The 8,432-nt window shown below is 46.6% G+C and overlaps 1 protein-coding gene and 1 long non-coding RNA gene across 6 annotated transcripts; both read right to left on the reverse strand.

Annotated features, from left to right (window-relative positions):
• Nucleotides 1-652: 652 nt before the first annotated feature.
• Nucleotides 653-3,928, reverse strand: LOC311608707 (uncharacterized protein). Of its 5 annotated transcripts, none has more exons than XM_084801321.1 (6): nucleotides 3,447-3,928; nucleotides 2,664-2,774; nucleotides 2,053-2,150; nucleotides 1,828-1,952; nucleotides 1,081-1,130; nucleotides 653-928 (listed from the first exon to the last, which is right to left on the reverse strand). In XM_084801321.1, exons 3-6 carry the CDS (start codon nucleotides 2,101-2,103, stop codon nucleotides 756-758), a joined length of 399 nt encoding a protein of 132 aa, XP_084657447.1. In that variant the 5' UTR covers nucleotides 2,104-2,150; nucleotides 2,664-2,774; nucleotides 3,447-3,928; the 3' UTR covers nucleotides 653-755. The 5 variants fall into 5 exon arrangements, 3 of the variants coding, with proteins under 3 accessions (XP_084657447.1, XP_084657445.1, XP_084657446.1); XM_084801319.1 differs by having other exon boundaries at nucleotides 2,053-2,153; XR_014783093.1 differs by lacking the exon at nucleotides 1,828-1,952 and having other exon boundaries at nucleotides 2,053-2,153.
• A 671-nt stretch (nucleotides 3,929-4,599) lies between these two features.
• On the reverse strand, nucleotides 4,600-8,103 carry LOC311608723. The gene is made up of 3 exons (XR_014783101.1): nucleotides 7,867-8,103; nucleotides 7,080-7,179; nucleotides 4,600-6,623 (listed from the first exon to the last, which is right to left on the reverse strand). It is a non-coding gene; the product is annotated as an uncharacterized lncRNA (long non-coding RNA).
• Nucleotides 8,104-8,432: the final 329 nt, after the last annotated feature.

Genomic DNA, 8,432 nt, shown 5'->3' on the forward strand with positions numbered 1-8,432 from the left:
ACTTTAGCTAAGGCTAAGCTTAAGCATTTTTCTGGAGCTGGGGCTACGGCAGATAGGCAGACAGACAGACAGACAGACAGACAGACACACACACACACACACACACACACACACACACACACTTTATGTAAACAGAGCCATCTGTGTAAGTTCTGAGGTTCAGTACACAGGAGTTCAGCATCATCTGAGCTTCCTTTGGGTGCCGTTCATGTCCTCAGTCCTGGAGGCACTACGTGTCCCCAAGTTTAATTGAATTGATGGTCTCCAAACGCACAATACCTTAATGATTATAAAGTCAAAGAATCAAACTTTTGCATTTTCATACTACAAACCAAACCAACGTTTGAATACCTTTCAGACTGTGTATGTTGGACCCCAACTTCTCAATGTGATAGCACAGAATGTGGAACCTCAAGGAGATAATCAGATTGTGAGGATGCTGCCCTCATCAAAAGCATTAGTAACCTCATCAAAGCAGCCATGAAAGAAGCGATCTCACTATTATGAGTACAGGAAGAAGGCGGGCAACAGTCTACAAACCAGGGAGCCAGAAAGCAGACTGCTGGCCCCTTAACCTTGTATTTTACAGTCTGGCATATAAAAAAGAAAAGTTTGATATTTAAACAACTCTTTTATTCTTCTGAAAGTCATCCAAGCAGATTAATACAAACTGGCTGAAAAAAAAAAACTAATCTCTAAAAACACAGACCTGGCTTTAGGATGAGGTGATAGTGGGGAAAGCTTTGAGGTGTTTGCTAGACGGGCAGAGCATTGCCATGAAGGAACTGCTTGAAGGTGATTCTGGTGAGGACCCAGCCACCCATGAGGGGAGCTCTGGGGAAGGCTTTGATCTTCCTTGCCAACAGGCCCATAGTCATGCACAGGGTGCTGGCTGAAATGGATGGTGAAGCCCATTCTGATGGCCTCTCTGGTGGAAAGGAACAAAATGCTATTGAACAAAGGGTAAGAAGCTGTCACAGTGACACCGGTGTGACAAGGGGAAAAGGCCTAACTAGTTATGCTTATATTCTGGCATCCTGTGGAAGAAAGGACTTGAATGCCAGGGAGTTGCTTGTTTACCTGAGGACATTTTCAAAATGTTGAAGGGCAGCTGGGCTCCCCCTGACCACCTAAAGATGCAAGAAGAGGGAGAGATGTGCTGAGGACGGAATTGTTATACAAGAAGAAACCAGAATGTAACAATTTGGGTGTCCCAGCCACCATCCAGGCCCAGATCCAAGGCTTTGACTCGGCACACCCCAACACCTATGCCATCTATGAACTGCTGGACCATGGGAAGGGGCTGGTCCTGCAGATCCAAAGCTGCAGGATCTCCACGACACAGGGCAACAACAGGCTTTCCAAGAGAAGTTCCTGAGAGGCTCCAGTATTGATAGTGTAGCAGAAACCAGAGGCCTCCAACCAGACAGTGACTCACTGCATTGAACATTTGCAAGTAAAGCTGTTTGGTAAAAATACTGTGTGATACGTGGTGACATGCCACAGCTTCCACAGTTTTTTGGTTTGGGGTTTTTTTTTCTTTTTTGTTGTTTTATTTGTTGTTTGTTTGCTCTGTTTTCATTTAGGGGGGTTGCAAGGGGGACCGCATTATATGAAGGGATGGGGAGATGAGTGGTATTGGGGTGCTTGATGTGAAATTCACAAAGAATCAATTTTTTAAAAATTTTTTCAAAAGGTCATCTGGGTGCCTCGGCCTTTTCACACCACAGAAAGGAAAAGAGCATTCTGAGAAGACATCAAAGACTTCATTTGTTTTACTCCTATGCTGGTTTTCAGAGCTGAGAACAGGCTCAATCCAGTACCTACACAGCCACAGGGGTGAGGGTGGGGTCGGGGCTGACAGGGGATTTCTGAGCCAGATGCTTCATGATTTCCTCTTCACTCACTGATCCGGAAGTAGCACCTTTGTTAGGTAAAACCATCTGCAAGCTCTATTCAAAGATGAAAGGTTATGTTCATAAGCTATATATTGGTGGAGTGTAGGAGGGGGGGAGGGGAACCTCACCAGAAAGGCAGTCTCCTTATACTCACTGAGACTGAAGCATTTGTTGCTCCAGCCTGGCTTAAAATGAGATGCTTCATCGACTCTTTTCCACCACACAGGCTTCTCCTGGCCGACCTGAGGGGACCTGCTATGGAAACATCAACAGGAAGTTTACTAGGCAGCTGAGTATAATACGATAGGAGAAAGAACGTGAGATTGCGGGCGAGGGAAGGGTGCATGGGGTTTGGACTTGAGGAAGAATGTGGGTGCTACCCTGCTCCGGCATTCCGTCATCCCAGACTCTGCACAATGCCGGCAGTTCATAAAGATACCTCTGGGCTACACACAGCGATGCATCTCTATTGCTCAAATTCCGACTGGAAACACCCACACCCCCAACAGCACTTGAGGTGAAGTTCAACCTGTGTCTAGGTTTTCTGTCGTCGCTGTCCCCTAACCACCAACTTTGTGTTGGTCTGATAATTTTAGATTGAAAACACGCTATGAAATCTAACTGCAAACTCACTTACTCTTCCTGTACTCTGGGCTGATGTTACCTGCTCCTCCAAAATAGTACAACATCATTCCAAAGCTTTAAGGCTATCGCAATTTGGATCGAGCAGTGTTGAGCACACTGGTTCGTTTGAGAAGTACTCACCACTCCGTTACTTGATGTCTTTCTTCCACAGGACTCAGGAGTCCTTCCATTATGGCTTTCTGTGAACAGCCCTGTCCGGTGGGTCCAGAGCCTCACCACACTTAAGAGGCTCTGAGGAAAGAGAGACAAGGCAAAGGAAAGTGGCATGCCTTTCCTGTCCATGGCCACCAACATCCTGGTGCCTGTTCTCCTCGTCCCCAAGTGAATCTGGCTTCCCTGGTCTTCATCATCTCTACGGCTCAGGCACCCGAACCTTCCTCATGCTTGCTACCGCTAGCATGCAGCCTTACGGCACACGGAAGCATGCTCTTTGGAGACTGGCCCGAGGGAACCCAACTCCCATCTCTGCTCTAGGCCCCTTGCTTTCCCTCACTCCTTTCTCTAGTCCATCTCAATCATCTTTCTTTTCCCTTTCTATACACTTACAAAAGGCACTTAGCTTAAGAAAATAGGTTCCATGGGCCCTATTAAAAGTGTTCCCACAACTGAGTGGTGGTGGCACATGCTTTTAATACCAGAACTCGGGAGACAGAGACCAGCCTGTTCTACAGAGATATAGTTCAAAGGCAGCCAGGGCTACACAGAGAAACCATGTCTCAAAAACAAAACAAAACAAACAAATGCTCACTAACCTCGGACAATATTCAGCAGGGACAAAACTCCAAACAGGTATCAAACAAGCCTTTCAAAGGCAAACTTCTGCCCTTCCTCATCTTTTCCTCTTAGATGAAATAGGCCCACACTCTTCCCATCCCCTTTCCTTGAAGAGCATCACCCCCTCACCTGAAGGCCATCAGAGAACTGGACTACCTCTCCATTGCTTCCTTCAGTCCTTTGAGATGAAGGCACAGCTGAGAAAATGCCCATGGGGGTGTGACTTTATTCTATACAGCTGTGGACGATGTCTTCACCAATTGGCTGTGTATAATTTCCTTACAGTCACCAAGACACTAGCCCACAGAGGACTCAGTTCCAAAGTTCTACATACTGGCTGAGGGTCACTGGGTCTGGCACTGGCTGCACGATATCAGCAACAGGTTTGTCTCAGTCTGCAGGTGCAGGTTTCTTGTCAAACAATGCCAGTGTGCTTTTTTAATCCCAGCACTTGGGAGGCAGGAGGAGAGACACGTGGGTCTGTGTGAGGGCACCAGCCTGGTTGACATAGTAAGTTCCAGACCAGCCAAGGCTACATGAGAATCTATCTCAAAAAGAAATAAAAAAGAAAGTCAAAACCCCAGATGCAATGTAGAATGATTGATTGATTGATTGATGCTCTACTGTCCAGTTTGTTTTGTTTTGTTTTGTTTTTTGGAGGTAGGGTTCTCAGAGCAAAGCTCTTCCTGGATTCAGGCCATTGTAGCACTTGCACCACAGCATGTGTGACACTTTCTGAAGCCTTTCAGACCTTGTTCACCCTGCATGCCGCGGGGCTCACCAGGCTGTGCTGCCTTGCGACACCTTCCCAGAAGGTTCTTCAACTCATCAAATATTTATCAAAGAGCCACCTGTTGAAAACCCACGTTTCTGAGCAACCAGAGAGAGATGCATGTCTCTATTGTTTCTGCAACTCACAGGGGGCTTGATGATTTTTACCATGACCTTCCCCAGAAAGGATCTCCAAAGGGATGGTTCCCACTGAACACAGGTTGGTGTCAGCCACTCTGCATTGAAATCATCTCCAGATTTCAGCTTTGCAAACACCTGGAATGTCATCGTCACTTTTGAAGGCAGCCTGGCCATGTCCAGGCCATAGATGATTCTAATGTCACAATCATTCTCTTTGCCTTGGGCTGTTAGGCACAGCTCCTAGGTCGTTCCTTTTCAATAGAACCTTCACCTACTACTACTCCCAAACAGACATGTTCCATCATGTTATACAGGGACAGCCCAACACACAGCCCACACAACACACACACACACACACACACACACACACACACACACACACACACACACACACAAAGACAATTGTCTCTTTCTCACTAAGGAACTTTGGACTTTGTATATCTGGGCTCTACAAAAGTGCAGCAGGTTCATGACATGTGGTCCCCACACCAACTCGGTGTATTCATTTACCTGGAAAGGTAGATTGAGCCATCTTCGTCTTCCCAGTGTGAACACTGATGCCCACAGTATCCTCAGAAAACCTTAAAAGGAAGTCGTTTTCACTGGGCCTTGGTGGTACTCTCCTTTAATCCCAGCACCGAGGAGGCAGAGGCAGGAAGATCTTCGTGAACTCGAGGCCATCTTGGTCTACAGAGCAAGGACAGCCAGAGCTACACAGGAAGGCCCTATCTTGAAAAGCCAAAGAGGTCCTCTCCACAAAGCACTTACTCTGTACCTCAAACATCCTTTATTCCTGTTTGGTTGCTCAACACTCTGCCTCCTGTCGGCTCACCAGAGCTCCCCAGAACTTAAGAGTCAGAACCCTCCACCAAGTTTTCCCCAGTACTTTCTTCCTCCACAGTCTCAATCATAATTTCTGTAATATGTTTGGCTGTTTCCTCAACAAGCATCATCAGCTTTATTCATGCAAGTACCATCTCTGCCCCAAACCCCAGCCTCAGCCAATGAAAGGTGTTCTAGTTAAAAAAAAAAAAAAAAAAAAAAAAACCTACTGAGCCCTAATCCTAAAATCTCTTCCATTCTAATACCCATACTTGGGAAACAGTTTCTCCCAGTGCTCCTAGTATATAAATCCCAAAATGAAAGTACATTAGTATTTCTGTTTTCTTTAACTTTAAATATAAGACTTTATCAGCAACAGGAGATTGCAGCAATAGGTGATGTGGTTTGTGCCTATAAAGACTGTTCCATATAAATGGGCAGTGCCTATTGAAATCATGCCTGTATCAAACAGCATCCATGACATCTCGGGCTTTTCTAAGCCGCACATCAAAGGGGACTTGGAAGGATAAATGTTCCCTTCTCTTAATCTGCTACCCACGCAGGGCCTCAAGCCCACACTTTTGCAGAACTGGATCGCCTCTCTATGAGGAAAGAAGAGGGCCACCCTAAAAGGACTCCCCCCAGGATTGGCCTGGAATGGTTGTGATGAATACAGAGCTTGAAGGCAGCCCTCCTGGCTGGAGCTTTCTCATGCCTGCCCATGTCCCAGGTAGGCTGTTTCCGTCTGCTGAGGGGTCTTTACTCATGGCCCACACTGGCCCTTTCAAGCTTCTCCACTTCCCTTTTTCTCCGGACCCTTTGGAATATTCTGGGTAGTTCTAAAGACTGTGTGGTGAGTAGGCCTCCAACAGGCCCTGGTGTTGGTAGCCGCAGCCCTCAGGCTGGTCAGCATGCTCCTTTCTAGAGACTTCTAGGCCCTTGCTCAACACTCTTATTCCAGTTTCTCCTTCCTTTTGACTTGCATCTTTTATAGCTACATAGTTTTGCATTGCTTTTGGTGCTGCTGTTTCTTTAAGAAACGAAACTATGCCAGGGATTTCAAAAAAAAAAAGCTCTTCCACCTGTCAGGTTCTAGACTCCCTAGAGTGTGTCATTTAGAGCTGGATATGACCCACTGTGAACTCTTTCCTCCTTTCCTCTTTTCTATCTTCATCCTACTGCCAGCCTTCATTTCGCACACTTCCAATTCCCGTTTTTCTTCCCATAGCTCAACTTCTTAATCTCTGTCACACCGCCCAAGACCTTGTCATAGTCCGGGTCCTCTGCCCCTGTCACCTCCATTTTACACCTCTCCGGCTTATACCCTCCCTCTAGCCTGAATCCTGCTGGCAGAGAAAAAAAAAATGCTGCCACGGGACGGAAGTTCGACAGGCTTCTTTCTTCATGCCGCCTTCTATCAGCTGCTCCTCTCACTGCCACCAGCTCTCCCAGGGTTTCCCAGAGCCACGGCTGGCCTTCTTGTCCCTAGTGGTAGGAAGAGAACCCCTACCACTTCCTCTCCCTGTAGCTCACGGTCACAGTGAAGGAGGTGTTTTTCATGGCATCGTCTCCCTAAGGCAAATCAGAGTGGAAAGCGAGAAGGATGAACTTCCTTTTTTATAGTAATATCCCCTGGTGTCTTTATTACCCTCCCCTCTTTCCTATATTCCTCTTTTGAGAGGTCCTCCTCCTTTCCCTAGTACCCAAAACACCTGCTTCCCCTTCCTCCCTCCCCCCCCCAATATAACCTGGTTAGCTCACGTGAGTCCGTAGTTCATGTATTCAGGCTAGGTGGCTCCTGTGAGCGCTATCCCTAAACAGCAAAGAAGTTGAAACCACCTCAATATACCTAAAACTCAGGATTGTGCCACCTAGGCTAGTCCCCCTCCCATTTTTTGCTTTCCTGGGAATAGATTCCTAACTCCATAACTTATTGCTGGTCCTTCCTGGGGATTTATTTTATTTTATTTCTTCCCCAGGGACCTCCTGTGTCCTGTGGCCCTCAGCAGCAGCAAGCTTCATTTCTACCTTCTTTAGGCAGCACTGTCTTCTATTAACAAGGAACTCTAAATGTTATTGGAAAGTCTTCACTGCTTAAAATCCTCCAACAGGATCACGTGCCAAAATCCTGAGGGGGAAAAAAAAAAACAAAGACTTGGAATTCAGTCTGAAAATTTTCATGACATCTCAGCCTCTTCTCTGGGCCCAAAGCTTGCTCCATTATCACACCCAATCATTCCAGCCAGGTTGTGCTCCAACCATGCATTCTTTATCTCACCGGACAATCACAAAAAAATATCTCTGGGGATAAAGAGCCCCTTTATGTTTCCATGACATTTTTGTATTCCCAGCATCTAGATAAGGCCTAACACATGGATTAGACGAATGAATGAGTGAATGAGGAATGAATGAATGAATGAATGAATGAATGAATGAATGAGAAAACAACAAAATACACCCTGTCCAAGAGTATCAAAAGTGACCAAATTAAGCACTGGAACACATTAAGATTAAGCCCCTGATGGACTCTAGTTCTCAGGTATTATACATCTGGGCTTTGCCAAAGACATAATGAGGGGAAGGGGCCACAATTTTCTCAAGAGCAACAGAAACTCAGAGCCCAGGAAGCCTAAGGTTGAGGAGGCGGCATTTTTCTTAGCACTAAATATAAAATATTCAGGGGAAAGTCATGGGAAATGACATATTTTCAGTGTCTGAGACACCAACATTGCCTTCACTCCTCCAAGACCCCAGGGCTAACAGGCAGATGCACAGAGGCCTGTATAGCCTTGAGGTGGAAGTTGTTTGGGGGCACCTGAAGCCTGAGGTCAAGAGCTGCCCTGGCTGGTGGGCCAAGTGAGAGCACAAGAAGCCTCTTGGTCTGCAGCTTTTCCTCATCTGGCTCTGCCAGTGCATCCAGAGGTTTCTTCTCAACCAAGAGAATCCAGTGAACTTGTGAAGGCATCACAGAGAGGTCATAGACCTTTTTATTAGAAAAGCTAATGGCTGTGTAATTCTGCAGGGTTGTAAGGCACTTAAGGCTGAGCCCATTAGGAAGATGACAACTGGATCTGGTCCTGTGGGGGGGGGGGGGAGGGGAGGGTCTATGGCTCCTCCTGGTGCCCTAGTATCAGGACACCAACCCCTAAGAATGTTAAAAATGGAACATTCTGATGGCAGTTGAAAGTAACAGTTGAAACTAAAGCCCAGAGCAGGAAAAGATGCCCAGAAGAGAAGAGACTTACACACACCCTACAGAGCACCTTCAGAGATGTAGACACCCCAGCAGGGTTCACAGCCAGGAAAAAAAAAAATATACAAGGCTGAAGAAGAAGAAGTTTGCAGCGGGGAAGGAGAGCAGTGACCTGGGGCCTAGGAGCC

The sequence above is a fragment of the Acomys minous genome (genome assembly GCF_964271855.1).
Source record: "Acomys minous genome assembly, chromosome: 2".
NCBI classification, from domain to species: domain Eukaryota; kingdom Metazoa; phylum Chordata; class Mammalia; order Rodentia; family Muridae; genus Acomys; species Acomys minous.

Bases quoted from the DNA above. Each gene is read 5' to 3' on its own strand.
- LOC311608707 (XM_084801321.1), bottom strand. From the start codon at position 2,103: ATGAAGCATCTCATTTTAAGCCAGGCTGGAGCAACAAATGCTTCAGTC. The intron at 1,953-2,052 runs GTGAGTATAAGG...ATCTTTGAATAG, and splicing joins CAACAAATGCTTCAGTCTCA to AGCTTGCAGATGGTTTTACC. The intron at 1,131-1,827 runs GTAGGTACTGGA...TTGCATCTTTAG, and splicing joins ACCCTCACCCCTGTGGCTGT to GTGGTCAGGGGGAGCCCAGC.